General features: G+C 29.3%; 1 protein-coding gene across 1 annotated transcript; it reads left to right on the top strand.

The window, feature by feature from the left end:
* Window positions 1-18,487: 18,487 nt before the first annotated feature.
* Window positions 18,488-19,623, top strand: LOC108325608 (uncharacterized). The gene is made up of 3 exons (XM_017558701.2): window positions 18,488-18,652; window positions 18,735-19,061; window positions 19,159-19,623. Exons 1-3 carry the CDS (start codon window positions 18,577-18,579, stop codon window positions 19,308-19,310), a joined length of 555 nt encoding a protein of 184 aa, XP_017414190.1. The 5' UTR covers window positions 18,488-18,576; the 3' UTR covers window positions 19,311-19,623.
* The last annotated feature ends 47 nt before the right edge of the window (window positions 19,624-19,670 follow it).

Below are 19,670 nucleotides of genomic sequence, written 5' to 3'. Positions count from 1 at the left end.
TAAAAACTCCTGATAAGACCAATTAAGGTTTGAGCAACAACGGTGCAAAGGCTGTGCTCGTTAATTGTGTGCCTAAGTTATTGATTTTTTGAAGGTAGAAAGGCAACATTAAGTTAGTGAATAGAGTTTGAAAGTGGTGGTTCATAATTTCTTTGTATCTGCATAGTTTGGAAGAGAAGAAATAGTAAGGGATTGAGAGATGGTGTTGGTAGCCATTAGTAGTGTCTAATTAGTAGCAGACAGTACTTTTTTAGAGGGAGACTTTAAAGGGTAAGTTGTAAGGGAAATCTCCGGAATTGCGCCAAGGGTAGGTTAAGTGGGTCATGGCAAAAATAGACCTCAGAAAATAGTTATTTTAATTTTCATTCACAGACCCTAAACTTTGTTATAACTTGTCTTATTCAGTTTTCTTTTCTCTTAACACGAATCAAATGACTAATAGTGTATAAACTGACAGAAAATATGGATGAGAGAAACGATGTGTTATATATGGTGGAACCAAATCTTGTGTAGTACTAGTATCTGAAGCTATTTGTGTAGGGTCCTGATCCCTAGGATTCCCGATTTTGACCAAACGTCCTATGTACTTTGAAAAAGGTACCTACCTGCTATGTGATGCAGTTCTTTATTTTGAGGCAATATCAGTGCAGTGCTCCCTTTGGTCACTCTAGCACTATCCACTTCGTAAACATTTACACCTCTCTGTTTTGTTCACTTTGCCAGGCTTCAACTTTCAAGTCATGTGATTCACCTTTGATCACAACAAATCATCGACTTTCTTACGTCTGCCATTCAAATTATCTAGGAAAAACACCTTCTTTTGTTGCACTGAGGATTTTTTTTTATCCTAAGTCAAAAACCAATCACCGTATCTGTCTCTTCTTTTATCCGAAGACTTTGTTTGTATCCCAAAACAATCACCATATCTAAGTGGTTGTTAAAACTAGTCTATGTTATTAATTTAGCGTCAACTTGATATGATTTAATAATATAAACAACTACAGGTTTATAGAAAGAAACGATCAAACTTTGCGTGGACATGATCACTTGATTGCGTTGTAGGACGAAGAATTGTTGATGATTTTGGTTCGATGATCGGTAAGTTGTTTGAGTATTCATCACAAAAATTGAAGAAAAAGTCATTAAAACAATGAATAAATAATTTTAATAGTTGACCCAAAAGAAAAAGTAATGACATGTGCATGAGTAATAATCATGCATGCATCAAACATAAAAAAATAATAATAAAATAATTACATACAACAGGTAATATATTGAATTCCAATTATTTCAACACAGTGGGAACTGAACTTGATAAAAATAATTTTTACCTTATGTTTTCATTGACTCAAATTATTTTTTGACGAAACCTTAAAACACTTACGATGATGTTGATAAAAAAAATAATATCAAAGAATGAAAAATAAAGAAAGATAATATTATTATAATTTGGAAATAGGTAAAATGAATAGAGAAATCGTAAAATAGTAGCTACCATTTTCCTTTCTTCCTACCTTATTAATAATAATGATAAATAAATGCCTTTGCTTTTTCTTGTCCTCCATTCCCACTCATCTAATAATTTATTGTTTTTCAACTCTTATGGTTTTGGGAAATACAAACCTCTTTTTCATGTCCATGACCATGATCATTAGTCTGACTTTTCAAAAAAGAAAAATATATATATATTGGCAAACAGTTCTTAAGTATAGGGTGATGTATATATAGGTTAATTCAGAAACATTGAGTCCATTTAATGAGCAGTGAATTGTGTTAATAATTACAGGACCGACAATATAATGCAAGATTATTTGGCTTTTAAGGATGGTGAAGGTTGCTATCAAACAGCTAATGCTGTTGGGAAGAAGCTAGGCATAGTCTTTTTTGATAATGACACACATTAGAATTTTCCTTCATTATGTGTGCTTTTGCTTTATGTCCCCAATGTTTCATCCAAAACCTAATGCAATATTTAATCAATGACATACACGCATTGGAAACTCAGTCATATTGTCTTCACTTCATTCACCTAAGATAGGTTAAGAGATATTAATGTTTACTTACTGTAATTATTAAAAAGGTGGTTGAGTAATTCGATTGTTTGAAGCATTGATTTGAGGTGAGTCGAAGTGCATGTGAGAATTGAAACAAGTAGAGAATGCATGGAAGGCATGAAAAGCCCCACACCATCATTTTACTTTCCATTTACCGTCATGAATCATGAAGGAGCCCACAGTTTCAGCATATATAGAGATATGGTGTGAGCCTCTTTGGATGAACGACGACAGCAAAAACCTTATTGTTGGTGGACACTTCCAAAGGGATCGCATTGATCTAAGTCTTGCATTCCCATGCAGTTCTGGTTTTTCACTGATTTCGATCATGCGATCCCTTCGGAATTTTCCATCGCCCTTAAATCATTTTTTCCCCATCCAATCTCTGCATGCATGTTTCAGGTAATTTCTTCATCTCACTTCGGTTTTTACTTCCTTATCTTCAGACCTACTTTTTAAGGTTGCTGTGCTTCAAAGATACACTTTCATCTTATCTTTGTCATTTAATTTCAAACACTTTTCACTTTGTTTCATAAGATTATAGTTTTCTGGTCAGTGAAAGGAGCACTGAACTCGAATTAGTTTACATTAACTATCAATATTTTTTAGCTGTAAAACAAGTCAATTAACATCTCGTTTTCGTTGTGACCGGTTAATTTGATTTATGAAAATTAAATAGAAGAACAGTGTTGGCTTTGTTGATTTGAAGAAATGTAAAGATTTGCAAAGAAAGCATTGAAAGTAAAGTTTGCAGAAACGTAATGAGCTGAATGTTGTGGGGAATGTAAATGGGAAACTTGTAAATATGCAGTAAAGTCAAAAGCAATTGTAAAGTAAAATACAAAAAGTGAATGCTTAGATCGTAAATCAAAAGTAAGTAAATGGGAGTCAATGTATGTGGAACTAGTAATTAAAGTGTGTAAAATGTAGATTGTTGAATCAAAATTAAAGAAAAGATGTAGAAAGATAATTGTTGGAATTTAAGAGAAAAAAGGAGCAATAAAATCTGAAACATTTGAAGGAAAGTAATTCAAAAGAAATCTGTAAATTAATCACTAGAATTTAGTATTATTTTTTATAAAGTTGAGTGACTATGCATCACAATATTATAAGATATGCAAGATTTATTCTTAGATTGAACCTATAAAGAATGAAGAATTATTGGGTATAAGAGAGTAAAGAAATTACATGTTCAGTGTGCAGAGGAAATACAACAGTAGCTCTACAAAGTATGGCTAATAAGACAGGTTGATAAAGTGAAAAAAAAAAAAAAGTTGTTCTCCTCTCCAAACCAAAATCACAAGCTTAAATTATCTATTTTGTCTTTTCCATTCACATTTTGGTTTTGGTGGTTTCAGATTAGGATTTATTTATCAATCTCTTCAATTTCATTAATATGTATGTTCTTCATTATTTTAGTTAAGGTTTGAGATTTGAGATAGACTCGAATAAACTTTCATAAAACGCATTCAGATGTTTCTCAATACGTTTTGGTAGGTCACTGTTTTGATTATTTCAAAATGTTATATCATCATTTTAATGTGTCAGAGACTATTGTATTTGGATAGAAAATTTTATAATTTTTAAGATGTTTAAATATATTAAATTTCAATTTATTCAATTTTAAATTATTTTTTTAATATTCTGTTTAATAAAACGACTCAAATCTAATAAATTTTATTTTATTTATTTAGATAAACTATTTTAATTTATTATTACTAAATGCAAAAAAAAAAGTAAATATTTTGTTAAAAAATATAAATTATCAAATGTTATTTTCTTATTGAAGTTTGTCAAGATTTTTTTAATTGATATTTGTAAAAAAACTTCAATTAACATTAACTAATATTTTTTTTAATTGATGTTAAACATGATTATTTAGATTGATTTCAATCAAAGCTATTTTACATTGATAGCTACGAGTGTTTTCCAACTTTGTTTTATCGATTTTGACCAAAAAAATTTCCTGATTGACATTGGTAAAATAATTCCAAATTAATCTTGACTAAAAAATCAAAATTATTGCAAAAAATCCAACATAAAAAACAAAAATATATATTGATTGTAAAAAATTATTGCAAAATATCACAAGATAATCATGGCAGACATCAATTAAAAAAAATGTAATGCAAAACAGTAAGAAAACTCTAACTAATGTTGAGCAAGAAATGGTATTGGTTTACAAAAAATATTCTATCAACTTAAATTACAAAATACTCCTATTGATATTAATATAAATATTGAGTCATTAATTAAAAAATAATTATTGCGACAATATCTCCATTTTAATCCCATTATAATGTCCTCCAAAATCAAAATACAAAGGGAAAAAAATATGAACTTTGATAATATGTAGTAACTTATCCGCGTTTTGAAAGGTGATGGTTTTGCCTTTTGAAAGAGTTTTAAGTAGGGAATCGATTTTGGCATTTTTGCTTTTGCTTCGCTTGGTCCTCTCTTGGAGTTGTTTACAATAATATTGTTTGAATTACTAATCAATTTAATAATGACAAAATTAATTAATTGATGATATTAATAATTTCTTAAATTTAATATTTAAAAAGAAAATTATTTTAAACCAATAATGTATTGTTTTAAATTAATTAAGCATACTAAAATGTTTATTTTAAAAAATAATTCATATTTTCTATTAACTAAAAATTAATTTCAACTAAATTTAATTTATTTTCACTTTATTTTTAATACAGAAACAAATGAGTAATTTTTTTGAATTTATTAATACAATTTTTTTAAGTGTTCATATCTCAAATCTGTAAGGACCTCATTTTTTTAAGTGGTGGGGACACCCACTTCTTGCATTATTAGAGTGCAATTATTGGGGGAGGGAGAAAAGGAGAGGGTCGCATTTTTGGCACCAGGGAGAGCAACCCACAAGTAAGGAACCCATTCTTTCTCGCTCTAAAACTTCATCTTCAAAAATTCTCTCGCTTCTCTCTAGAATTCCAGCAACTTGAATCATAGGAATTCAATTCTGATGCTACCTTGGCCTCCGCGGAGTAGAGGACTTCATTTCAACCGAACGTTTTCGTCGTTCCGATCGGGGCAGAGTTCTTGGCTGTAGGATGGTTGTGCTTGGAGAAAACCAGGTAAGGGGAGCTAGATCTGTTTATATAGATTGTAGGAATAATATGTTTGAGATCATATTATGATTGTTTGATGAATAATTTTTGTGTTCAGAGTATCCTTCTTTGCTATGAAACCGTATGATTGATTGTAGAACTATACTGTTGCAAATCTGGGAAAAAAAAAGGTGAAACAATGGGGTTTCTGGGTTTCTGGAAAAATCTGGTGCGATTCTGCAGAACGCGCGTACGTCCAATTTTGGTGAGTCAAAATTGGACGTTCGTCCAATTTGCTCGATCAATTAGTGGTCGACCAAAATAGTACGAGCGTTCGGTTTTAGCGTTCTAAGGTAGCGAGCGTTCGAGTTCGTCCTCAGTTAGAAATATATTAGACGTTCGTTCAAACTGCATAGAATTAGTAATTTTAAACGTTCGTCCTTAGTCAAGTATTCTCAGCAATCTCGAGCGTTCGGTCTTGGTAGATTAATGATTGTGAGCGTTCGTTCAATTTGGTATTTTAGGTTTCAATCTTGAGTGTTCGTTCATAAATTGATATTATGAGGTTCAATCCTGAGCGTTCGGTCTTCAAGTGGTAGTCTTAAGTTTCAATCAGGAGCGTTCGGTATTCTTACGTTTGGATCTTACACGGTCGGTTTCGATGTATTAGTGACTATAGCGTTCGGTTTTAATCAGGTAGTCTCTAATGGTGATCTAGAGCGTTCGTCTGGGTGTATTATTGATTTGAGCGTTCGTGGTTAAATTGATATAATTAGGTTTCAATCTTTAGCATTCGATCTTGTGAAATAGTGACCGTAGGTGTTCGTCTTTAAATTGGTATTCTCATCTTTAGCGTTAGGTATTGATTTTGTATTAGTAACTGTAGCGTTCGACTTAATTTAGTATTATCGGACTTGAATCTTGAACGTCCGCTTTGATGAATTAGTGATTGTAGCGTTCGACCTTCTTCTGACATTTTTAGGTTTGAATCTTGAACGTTCGGTTTTGATGTTTTAGTGTGCGTTCGGTCTTAAATTGATATTCTTAAATTTAGATCTTGAGCGTTCGGTTGTAAATTGATATTCTTAAGGTTGGATCATGAACGTTCGGTTTTAGTGTATTAGAAATTGTAGCGTTCGGATAAAATTAGTACTCTCAGGATTTGATTTAGTACCGAACGGTCAGAATGGATTTAGTACCGTTCGGTCAGATTTTGATTTAATACTGTTTGGTTAAATCGTGATCATTCGGCGAAGGTTCTAGACGTTCGGCCAGTACTCTAAGTGTTCGGTAAAGTGATCGAGGTATTCGACGCAGACTATAAACGTTCGTCCTAACAGATTGCGCAATAGGAAGCGTTCGGTATCGAAGATTATTTATCTTTGAGCGTTCGTCCAAGTAGTTTCGAATTAATAGTATTCGGTTTAATAATGTTTGGTGTTTTAGCACTGAGCCTCAGAGATTGATCTTAACGTTCGTTCAGCCAGTATCCGATTTTAGTAAGGTGTTCGGTTTTAACGTTCGACCGAATAATGTTTAATCCAATGTGGTCTTCGGTTTTTAGCGTTCGGCCTGATTGTGTTGGATCTCATAGCGTCCGTCCAAATAGTGTTCGGTCTTATAGTGTTTGGTGAATAGCGTTGTCCAGTAGCGTTCGTTCAGTAGCGTTCGTCCTGTAGCGTTCGTTCAATAGAGTTCGGTGAATAGTGCTCGTTCAAATAGTATTCTACAAATAGTGTTGGATTCTGAGTTTGAATTGAATTATGTGTATAAATGTTTGGAGTATATGCTGTAATGTGATATATGTGAATGCATGAGATATGATAAATTACTGTAATGAATGTATTTTATGATGTCGATATGGGATTTTGCATTTGCTCATGATATGAGTATTATGGGGAGATTTTGTAATGGTATAATATGAGTTAAGGAATATGAGCATGTTATGAGTCTCCTGGAGAAATTTTGTAATGATATGGTATTTGTGTATATATTGATGTTGAGGGTCCTGTAGTTGGATGTCCTGGTCTATGTGCCGGTTTTGGACATAGTGAGGGGACTAACCTTGTGAATGATATGGAGGGTCGGATGTCCTGGTCTATGTGCCGGTTTTAGACATAGTGAGGGGACTAAGACTAGCATCACAAGTGGTAAATCTTCCGTTGAATTGCTCATCAACGTAACATCCGGATGAGTGTCTATTGGGTATTGTGGTGTTTATTGGGGATTGTGGGACGAGTGTCTAATAAGAATTGTAGTATGATGGTATATGAGGATGTCTGACATAAATTTATATGATGTTTATATCAAAGTAATTATGCATGTTTTATAAATGTTGTGTTGTATGTTAGCTCACACTTACTTGTTTGTTTGTGCCGGAAAATCTTATCTGTGCGATGATCGTATAATTCGTTATACGGGAGCAGATGAAGGATTGTCGCGTGATCTCGTGCAAATGAAGAAAGAGATGGAAGAACAAATTAGAAGAATTCAATGTTATATTTATAGTTAAATCTGAGCTTAAACATATGTATAGATTTAAGTGTGAGAGTTTGGGGTGTTACCGTAAATGTATTATTACAATATTTAAATTTTGAATTTTTAAAGTGTGAATTTTTGGGATGTTACATAATCATTCCCAAACTCTTATAAATTTTTTCTTAAAAAATTTCATTCATCTCCTCAAATTTATTAATTCAAATAATATTACAATCCTCTTTTCATTCCTTCATATCCTTTCATTCTTATGTCATGTTAAGTCCTAAAAGAATTTACTATTTGAGACTATGGAAAGGAAAATGGCCTTTATGTTCATTTCAGTGAACTTGAGAGTGTTTTTGAAGAATTATTAAAGAGACAAAGGGAAATGAGAATTTTCTGTACAGAGAAAAGATCGAAAGGGATTTACTGTATATAATAACCACAATTATATAATATATGCGTTAACATCCAAATAAAGAGAACAGTTAGAGTATGACTTGCAATTAAGTACGAAATTACAGTCATCCAAAATATAATATAGAGTTTTAAACAACTCTATATAATAACCACAATTATATAATATAATATATATATATATATATATATATATTATGATAACAATTTATATCATACGTTTCATATGTTAATATAATATATATCATGCTTTCCTAACTTATATTTCCATAACATTTAATAATATACATACATATATACATATATATATATATATATATATATTATGATAACAATTTATATCATACGTTTCATATGTTAATATAATATATATATATATATATATATATATATATATATATATATATATATATATATATCATGCTTCATGGTTCTTATTTGGTAAACTACTTGTCTAATTTTTTATCATAGTTGAGATCTTATTTTCCCCCAATTGGTCACCGGAGAGGGTTCAGATGTCTGAACGCATCAACTCACCTTTGGCGCTAGCACATATGACTAGTCACAACGTACTGGACCAGGCCAGGACTGCTCAGGGATGTGCCAACTCAGGTTTTTAAGTCTCCTCTATCCTACCAACAAAGAAAGGCTTTTAACAAGTTATGATTTAATTATCTATGTTATTAAAATTGTCCACAATGTTCTAGACATCAAATACCTAATTATATATATCTCTCTTCCCCTCACAGTAACCTTAAACAGTACCTGCCCATATACATGCTATCACAGAGCCCTTACTCCAAACCCTCCACCCAGAACAATTTCAACCAAAACAGATTAATTTCAACAGAGACACTTACAAACATAGTTGCCACATGTATCAGTTCAACACCAAAGCATAAATTATTTAAGCACAATTTCACAGTTATAATTATCCAATAAAAATTAACATCGCAGAACAACTTCACAAGAACACACCAGTTCAACATTCAACCTGCATATATTTGTATAAAATAAATTCATACAAAAATAATTAGCTCCCCTTACCTTAGAGTCGAATTACCAAGCTCACAGGAACTCTCCTTTACGGTGTCTCCAAATGAGAACTCAACCAAACCCTATAAACCGTCAAGGGGTGACAGTAACAGCTCTTAGAAATTGATTTAACAAACAAAAAAAAAATAAAAAAACAAAACCCCCTAGTAACATACAACCAGTAGCATTGCATGTTCTAGGTTTGAGATTGGAGACAGAGAAGGGAAAAGTTGACTCACCGGTCCAATCGAAAATGCGATCGGTTCAAAAGGAAGCCTTCGGTGAGATGAACGTCTGAGCACCCTCCAACTCAAGATTGAAAGGTTCAAAGAACTGAAAATTTAGAGAAAAGACAGAGAGAGTTAGGGCTCGAAATTTTTAGAGAGAGAAGCTCGGAAAATTAGAATCTATTGAGCTCTTTCCTAAGGTCAGATTGACTTAGAGAGATGGGCCAACTGCCCCACATAGGGCCCAATAACCTTTTTTACCTTAATTAAATTTTTATCTCCATTTACTTTTTAATGTAAAAAAAAATATAATACTATTTTATTTGGGTCTTCACAAATTCCATGAAATTAATTTTCTTATAATTTTATCAATTAATACATTCACATTAGCTAAAATTTCATCAATAATATTTAATATTTAGTTTAATAATAATATTAACTATAGCGCTGGTAAAAAAAATAATCTTACATCTGAATTTATTAGAAAAAAAATTATTCTATCATACTTATCAAAACTTTCATAAATATTTACAAACTTCACCTTCAAATACATCAATTTTCACTTCAAAATTCCTTAAAATAAACACAAATATTTTATTATCAAATACATTCAAATTTATCTATTTGTTTTCTCTCAAACTCACATGCACAGGTGAACATATCTTTAATCAGATTTTGATATGAAAAGTTAAGTATGATAAACTTATCCTATTTGAGCAAAATAGATTAAAAAAATGAACAAACATAAAGAAAAAGTTTACACATACACAAATATACAAATATCTATTTTGAAGTTTGTCATAGTCACTTGGAAAATTGGATAAAATCAAATAAATTGACAAAAAAATAAGCACTAAAACTTAATGTATATTTGTTATAATGTTACACATAATTATACCTTAGAATAAAAACAAATAAAGGAAGTTCAACCTAAACAAAATAAATAAAATACACAAGATAGAGAAATGATGAATACATCTACATATATTATAAACATTTATATACCAAGTATATGTTTAATCACATACTAACTCAATTGACTTAAATGTAGTAATGTTATTATATCTCTTAATTTGTAACATATATAATCAACAAAATAGTTCGAAAGACATTATAATAACATAACATATCATTCATCGTCGCATCTTGATATATTTTTTTTCATACACACAATGTTTCATCGTCGCACATCTTAATATATATTTTTTCATACACACAATGTTTACGTGGTATTATCTTATACTTTTTTATTATCATTTAAATAGGTATTTAAACATATACTATTCATATAAATTTGATTTTTATTTTGTTTGAAAATTAATATAGTTATTTATAATTTTTATGTTTACATCAATATTTCGTTGACTTATTTAATATACTTAAAGAGGGAAGAATGTAAATGTTTCCTTTCATGATGAAAATTGGACATTTACTCACTAATATAATCACAACTTAAAGTTCTAATCACTGCTTTTTTAAAATAAAATTAAGTCATCAGTAATATAACATCAAGCATAACTTGGTATAAAACTTGTTATAAAATCAATCTAACTAACTTGGTATAAAATCATGCATATATAAATTGATTATAATCTCTACAGATAAAATATACTTTTTAACGTGTTTATCGCATACTTATTTCTTATATCAAACTCTTATACTCTTGATGGCCCGCTTCAAATATATTCATGCATATAATAAAATTATTATTATTATTAAAATATAATTTAATCTTGAATTTAATATAATTTTACAAATATCTCAATGATAATTTTCACACTCTAAAATTCTAAACCAACAGAGTTTATATAAAATGATTCTTGCACTAAATTACATGTTTATAAACTAATAAAAAATTATATAAAAAACAAAAATAATATTTGGACACGCATGAATGATATGATCGGTTTCATTTTTTTAATATTTATTAAATTGAAAGAATAATTTTGAAAAAAAAAATTGTAAAATAGCATATTTTTTCGCCACATAAACGTGTTGATGCATCAGTGCCTTATTAAAAATAACAAGACAGTGGAATACTCATAATAATCCTAAAAACATATAAAACATAATTTTAGCTTAACATCCATCTAATAATAACTATTATATAAAAAACTTAATTAATAGTGTGATATATTATAAATTAAGATGGTATAAATTCATTATTTTAACAATTTATACGGAAAAAAATTCATTGATAATGATTTGGATGGGTTTAAAAGAGAAAGAGTGGAAGAGAGAAAAAAACATTGATATATTGTGATAAAGATGAAAAAGATATTTTTTTTATATTTTACATTATCTTTTATCTATTCATACGTAGGAAGTGTGTATGTCATATCAGTTTTGAACATGGGTGCCCCATATGACAATGGTAAACCCATCAATCAAACATGTCGGTTAATCAGATTTTTGTTCGCACGGTTCTGTTCTGTTCATAGTTCATTATTATCCTGTCTCCACTCTGTAGTTCACACTTGTAACTTTCAACCACAGAGACCATGCACGTGTGGTGCTGCCACTTAATTACATGCCCCATAATTTTCACAACAAAAAAATTGGAGAGAACAAATATAAAAAACCAGCTCAACAATGCATGTCAATAATATAGGTTCTCCTGTTTATTTCCTTATTATGGTTAGCCAAATATCCTAAATATAAAATAAATTAGATAATTTTAAATATTAAAGTGATTTAATTAATTATTTTAATGATTAAGATAATATATTTATGAAATGTTAATTGTGTGAATATCATATATAATATTCTAATTTAATGAAGGGTTAAATTAAGAATATTAATTTTTTAAGAAAATAATATATGTTACATAAAATTATATAAAATAAATACATATTATTGTTGTTTTTTTCTTTGTATTTTTATAAAAAAATTAAAATTTAAGAAAAAACCTAAGATATTTTATGATTGAAATATCAAATATTTTTTCATTTATATTATTTTTAATGAGTAATAAGATAATTTTTGTTGTTTTATTAATATTAAACATTACTTTATCAATTGTATGATTTATTGTTTTTTTACTCGTTTAATTTAATTGTATGATTTATAGTTTTTGTTACTCGTTTGTTTTTTTTATTATCTTACAGTTATTATATTTATTTAGATTTAGATGGAAATCACCTTTCAGACCCATTAAAGAGATGGATTTGCGAGTTTATTTACGTTGGTATGAGCAATTTCAAAAGAAACTTTGAGCAATGATTTATAGATGCAATGTTTTCTCTATCTCCGCATGAGATTTGAGGTAATTTTGGGTGAAAAACTATTTTTACTGAATTAAAATTAGATGCAATCTGTTAGAATCCTTACAACCTTCATGGTGGTCGGAATGACGTTCATGTTGAATTAAAGAGTGTTTGGTGTTGTCAAAATAAGGTGTAGTCTTAAACCATAGCGTTAATGGTTGGAAATTCACTATGAACATGGAAGTTCGCGATAAAGATGAAAGAATTTGGTTGAAGCGTAACCAATTTTAGAGTGAGGTGAAATCGATTTTACCTAATGTTAAAAGACTTTGTAATTGATTACGTGGTTATTGTAACTTATTTCATCATCGACAATAATCTATTCCAAATATTTTTAATTAATTATATTATTAAGAGAACTTAAATTTTAAACAACATTATTAGATTTTACTTAAATGTAGATTTATTTTATTTTTTAAATTAATTTTGATTTTTTTTACTTATAAATATATTTTTAATAAATATAATTTTATATTAATTTTATTATTAAATATCTATCAATTAAAACATTTTTGTATTTATTACATTAATTAAATCCTATTCAAACTTTCAAAAACTATATTCTTAAACCCACTCTTAATCTCTTCAAAATCCTTTTAAAAAAAACACTTTACTTTAAAATTTCTTTAAATTCATTTATTTTCTCTTTCTCATATCCATTTTCTGGATAAACATACCCTAGATTTTTCTTTAGTTGATTTTTTTCGTGAATACACCTGATACATTATCGTATTCTGATCTCAGTGATGGGTAGGTGTTAAAAGTTACGTGCATGATGTGTTGGAACAGACATTGCATAGTCACAAGAAAAAAAGCGGAGTACAGGGCTCTGTGTGTGTGCAGTAACTTGAAAATCTACTTCATCTTTTCCTCCGTTGTCATCTCTCTTTTGTTTTCTTCAGTCTTGTCAGGTTAAATTCAACCCTAGCTAAATTTACCTTTCAACTTTTTTTCAGTTGTATGTTTAGTTAACTTTTGCAAATGTATGTATGGATTGAGGTTTTAAAAAATAAAAATTGATTTTACAAAATTACTTTTTCAAGTAAAATTTTCTATGTGTAAAGATAAAGTATTCTTCAAATCAAGTTTACAACACATCAGTAGAAAAATATGGTCAAAATTTATAGCGACTTAACTAAAACATTCTATGGTATATGGCAGGTAGTTCAAGGTTTATGATTGAGTATTCATACTTTTATGACGTGTTGGATTTGTAATTTTCAAATAACTAGATATATTTGTTCTAACGGTTAGTCAGTTATTAAATAAGGAATGATAGCATGATTTTTCAAAGAAATGGTTAATAGATATGTTTTAGAAATCTGTCACAAATGTCAAACATAATTAGTTACCATAGACTTGCTTTTAAAAGCCCAAAGTTGAAAGTCTTTATTGTGTGGTATGTGAATGGTAAGGATTCGTTTGCTCAGGTCAGCCCACAAGTACATCTGTCGGTGTTTAAAATATATATAATTTAGTATATTTTAAAATATATTTTTATGGGTATTTGACCCTTAGTAAATTATTAGAGGGACAAATTTGTTTGCTCCTTCCGATTGTCATTCTTACTAATATTTATCTATTAAAAAAACGAAATAACATAATAATTAACTAAAATTGAAAACAAAATAAAAACATAAATAAAAATGTGAATAGTACGATTCCGAAATAAGTAAACCAGATTATATATACAAAATTATTTCAATTAGTTAGTAAGAATGTATTTAAGTTTTTGAAGTATGACTCTTAAACATCCATAGACAAATTTATCATGTTACTATAAATATAAAGAAGACTGTTTCCACCAAAGAAATAGTAAAATCATCTAAAAAAAGTGAATAGGTGTTGAGATTTGAGAGCATGAAGAAAGAGGAAGTTTGAATAAGGTAGAACCTTCCACCCACCCTGCCGAAGTTAGGTTTCGCCATCATCATCTCCCTAATCGTGGGAAAAATGCACACTAATTTTCCTCTTAGTCCCCTCCCATGTCTTCCAAATTCTTCCGGACATCGCTGCCAAATTCAAATTTTAATTTTCAACTTTTTTTCATAATAGCATATAAACTCATATGTATATTATTTGTTTAAATATTATATATATATAAACAAAATGTTGAAACGAGTTATCTAATTCTATTCACATTCAATTTAACACTTAGGAAATCAATTCAATTTGATTCTTTTGTTAATAAATCTAAAAAATTTGAATCTAATTTAATCTATTATGGATTGATGGACTAAATAAATTAACTTAATTAAGCAGATTGTCAGAGTTTTAGAGTAACAATCGAAAAGAGAATTATGGTTGGAGGAGTATGCAAAGAGACATAATTTACTTCAAATATGTAAAGAAACACAATAAGAGAACACGATATGCATAATTTCAAATCAACTCAGTGAGAGCATTTAGTTTTAGGGTTTTTATTTTTTTAATATAATTTAATATTTTGGTTTATAGGTGGGTTGATAAATCGATTCATTACAAATTCATCCTAAAAAAAATCAAATTCATAATAAACTAAATTTATTTTTAACTAATGTTAAAATTTGTAATTTTTTAAAATTCAATCCAGTTCGTACCCATAATTAATCATATTAACTTACATATATATTTTAATGTATTTTGACATTCTAAACAAAATAAATGTATTAAAACATGAACAATATTCACATCTTCATTTCAAAATTACATTGTGTTTCAACATAGACACAAATGAATTATCACCTTCGCAAAGCATTAAAGTTAAACCGGTTGGATGAGTTGTGATCCACTCTAACAACTTTAATTAGGCCTCCCTAATTACAGATAAAAAAAAATGTAACATATCTTGTGATTTTAGGTTTGTACCATAACTTTTGAGACACGCATAATAAGATGCTAAGGATTATATTGTCAGTATAATTAGTTTTTCTTCGTGATGGAAAAACACTTGTACCAGGCAAATTTAAAAGAAGAAAAATGAATAACAACCATGAAAATGTTTATGAGAAATTTGAAATTTAATTACTAAGATAGAGAAGATTGAAGAAGTCAAGCACAAACCAATTGATAGAATGATTTTTATTTTTTTTATTTTGCTTCGAAAAAATTCTTTGGTTTTTAAATGTATAAATAATTTTTTTAATGTTTAAAATTTCAATTAAACCATTTATATTTTTTGTATGGAATATGTCAAAGTGTTACTCCACCTAACCACATTTATGTAACTTAGACTAGTACCACCACTTGTACATAAGACAAAGTAGCATACATAAGTAGGTTTCACACTATTCCAAATAGTCAATACAAATAAAATTCTACTACAAGTACTATAAAATATGCATTGATTATTAATGGTGTATTTATTGAATCATATGTCATGTTGATATAGAAAATTAATAAGACTATATTTTTATGGACAATCCGATAATAGATAATTCGGTATAGCAAAACATTTAGCTAGAATTTGTTACCATATTAAATAATTCATTAACTCATTCTTATTAACTGACACTATTATATATAACTGACACTAAAGATGTCAAAACGGGTAATTCGGCTATTAACTTGTAAATTATTCCTACCAGTATTAACTTGTAATGTTATATAACTTGTAAATTATTCCTACCAGTATTATATATAACTGACACTAAAGCTGTCAAAACGGGTAATCCGACTCGACCCGGTCCGGCTTACCACGGGTTGTTCACTTAGTGAGTCAACTCAACCCGACTCACTTATTAGCGAGCTGAAAAAATTTGAACCCAATCCGACCTACCATGGGTTGGTGGGTTAAACGGGTTGGCTCATTTAATTATAAGTTTTTTTAAAATAAAAAGATTACAATTTTTTTAATTTAAAATTTAAATCGTCGTTAAAATAATGTTAAACTCCAAAGACAATTAAAAAAAGTATCATACAATCCAAGCGTAATCCAAAAACATGTACAAAAGTTGAACAAATAAGTTTTTAATATTGATAACTTTTGTATCACTTATCCATTTATAATATCTTGAATAAAGAAATTTATAATATTTTTCTATCTTGAAACATCTACACTATAATAATAAAAATGTTAGCTAGTAATATTGAAACACAAAATAATAAATAATTAAATTAAATTAAATTAGGTAGGTTGGTGAGTCAACCTGGCTCATCACAGGTTCAACCCAATAAGCCGGATTGACTCGCGGGTTACAATCTATTTTGACAGCACTACGTGACAAGTAATTTCGAACATATGAGGTTTTTACACATTCTCAAATATATGTTTATATTAGAAGTTACTAAAAAGGAAAAATAAGTACATAATGTGAGTTTAAATTTATGTGTTTTTTTAATTTAGTATATATAATTAAAGCTTTCTTAATTTATTGTATTTTTTATAATTATATTAATATTATAAATTATATCAATGATATACTTTTATAATACCTAAATTAAAAATATAATGGAGAGGCAGTGAACTAAAAGTTAATTATCTACACAGTCATTAAATATATAATATCAATAACAAAATGTTAACAAAATATTTTAAATTTTAATTTCTGTAAAATTAAATTAAGAAAACAATAGCAATATTCAACATTTTTCAATTAAGAAATAATACTTCTTTTAGTGATGTGACCATGAATTCTTTATTTTTGGCATCAGTATTTCATATGCATCCACACGATTTTTTTTTTTAATTTTAAAAATAATCTTTTGATACAAAAACCATTACTTAATACATATGGTAGTTAAATTTTTTTTTGTAATTATAAAGAGAACTAAAAGAAGAATAAAAGTGGGTATATTATCTGGTTGTATGAATTTATTGAAGTTTCAATTCAACTTATTTACTACTCTTCTAATTTTGGGGAATTTGGTTATGAAGTTACCAAACAAAAATACGTAAAGTGATTAATTTTTTTTATGTTGCTTGACATTTAGGTTACGGTTGGTCACTTTCATTCTAATTATAAATTAAGTTAACAAATTACAGATGATATTATTTACTTCGTTTTAATATGATTTTTTAAAATTATTTTTCCAACACGTCTAATAATCTCAGTCGAATCGAGATTAAGAACAATTTAAGTTTATTTTTAACTCTCTGAAACATTTTTTAAAAACATAATCGAGCTCCTAAATTTAAAACAAATAATATGTAGTTATTATAAAAAACCTTATTCCTTTATCCTTCAACCCAAAGTGAAAAATAATTTCAAAGAAAAATGTACCAGAACAATTATATTTTTAATATAAATTATTTTTCAATTTTATTTGTTAATCTTTTCAAAAGTGATATATTATAATATATTAGTAGTTAAACAATATGAACTATTTTAAAATCATATATATAGTGTCCGAATCAACATTCTAGTAATATTTTTTTTTAATCAAGTGATATTGAAAGAATAATTCGGTTAAAAAGTAGTTAAAAAATAGTGTGTGAATATAAGTAGTTGAAAATTGTAATTTTGAGGATGATAGCGTTGGTAGTTGGAAGGAAGTTGCAGGTTAGCGGTGATGTGACAGATGATGGTGGAAGAGTAAAATGTGAAAGCTCCGCCACTGATGGCGCTATTACTTGACTCTTCATCAAACTTATTTCCTTCACAATGAATCATCAATCAAACAATATTATTGATTTTTCATCGATAAACACTTGAAAACAAACTACTTTTCAAATAACAGACATATTGCTTAAATTGATATACATCTATTTTGATAGATTTTAATTTTAATTAATATAAAAGAAGAATGAAAGAAAAAGTATAGAAAACATATAGATGCATTAGTGGTTGAAAAGTTTGAAAACAGTTAAAGTAGTCTTCTTTTGATGATCCCCCAACTCGTAATTCACGTTGAGAATTCCACATACTACTTTCCGTCAAAACCCACGATTCCTATTAAAAAAATCCGATAATTCCGGCACAAAACCCACTATAAAATGCACCACCCATAAACCCTCACAATAACATTCCTCCAATCCGACCACATAGATATTTTCAATTTTCCCGACACAGTTTTCGCCACGCTTCTGCCTTAACCCATAATGGCCTCTAACTTCACCTTCTCGACTTTCATGATATTTGCCCTTGCATTTTCTCTCACCCTGCAAGCCACTCTTGGTAAGACAAACTTTAAAAACCGATAATTATATTATATTGTTCTTGAGCTGAGAATCCATGATGTTGTAATTGAAAAATGCAGGTGAGATAGAATGCGAGAATCTGAGCCACGAGACGTGCTCGTTCGCTGTGTCATCTGCTGGGAAACGGTGTGTGCTGGAGAAGCGCGTGAAGAGGAGTGGTGAGGAGGCATACACGTGCAAGACATCAGAGATTGAAGCTGAGAATGTGAAGGATCACATCGAAACAGAGCAATGCGTAAAGGCTTGTGGATTGGACAGAAAATCCCTTGGAATCTCATCAGATTCTCTTCTCGAGTCTACCTTCACACACAAGCTCTGTTCCCCTCACTGCTACCAAAGCTGCCCCAACGTTGTTGACTTATACTTCAATCTTGCAGCCGGTGAAGGTACACAAACACTTATGCATTATGTAACATTGTTTTATAAGTTCCATTGTTATGGTCAGAAAATTAATGTCTGAGGTTGAGGAAATTCATGTTGCAGGTGTGTTTCTTCCCAAGTTGTGCGAGGTACAAGGTCTGAATGCTCGTCGAGGAATGGCTGAACTCAGAAGCTCTGGCATTGTGGCACCAGGACCTGTGCACTCTCTGCAGTTCGGTAGTATTGAACCTGCGGTTTCCCCATCATCAAACTAAAAACTGTAATTTCTTGGAACACGCAGAGAAATTGAGAGTAGCAATTAAGCATCTCAGCATACTGTTGTAGCATATGAATTGAGAATGTCACACTATGTTTTGGTTGTAATAAGGAATTTGCACCTAAATATGTACTCTAATGTAAGACGCTCCCTACATGGTTAGTTCCTGGTAACCACGTGTGGTTGGAAGCGGACATGGATCTCTGTATTAATAAGGTGTAACTTTCACTATATTATTCACATAAATTATAACGATTTCTAAATAAGAATTAGATAGAAAGGGGTTTTTGAAACGATTATAAATAGAAAAAGGATGTGATTATGTCATGTTGTGTTTTTGCAATTTTCAAACTCAATG

Source organism: Vigna angularis, chromosome 3 (assembly GCF_016808095.1).
Source record: "Vigna angularis cultivar LongXiaoDou No.4 chromosome 3, ASM1680809v1, whole genome shotgun sequence".
Lineage (NCBI taxonomy): Eukaryota > Viridiplantae > Streptophyta > Magnoliopsida > Fabales > Fabaceae > Vigna > Vigna angularis.
The sequence above is the reverse complement of the archived record's forward strand: the minus strand, read 5'-3'. Positions and strand labels throughout refer to the sequence as shown.

Bases quoted from the DNA above. Each gene is read 5' to 3' on its own strand.
- LOC108325608 (XM_017558701.2), top strand. From the start codon at position 18,577: ATGGCCTCTAACTTCACCTTCTCGACTTTCATGATATTTGCCCTTGCA. The intron at 18,653-18,734 runs GTAAGACAAACT...TGAAAAATGCAG, and splicing joins CACCCTGCAAGCCACTCTTG to GTGAGATAGAATGCGAGAAT. The intron at 19,062-19,158 runs GTACACAAACAC...TTCATGTTGCAG, and splicing joins CAATCTTGCAGCCGGTGAAG to GTGTGTTTCTTCCCAAGTTG.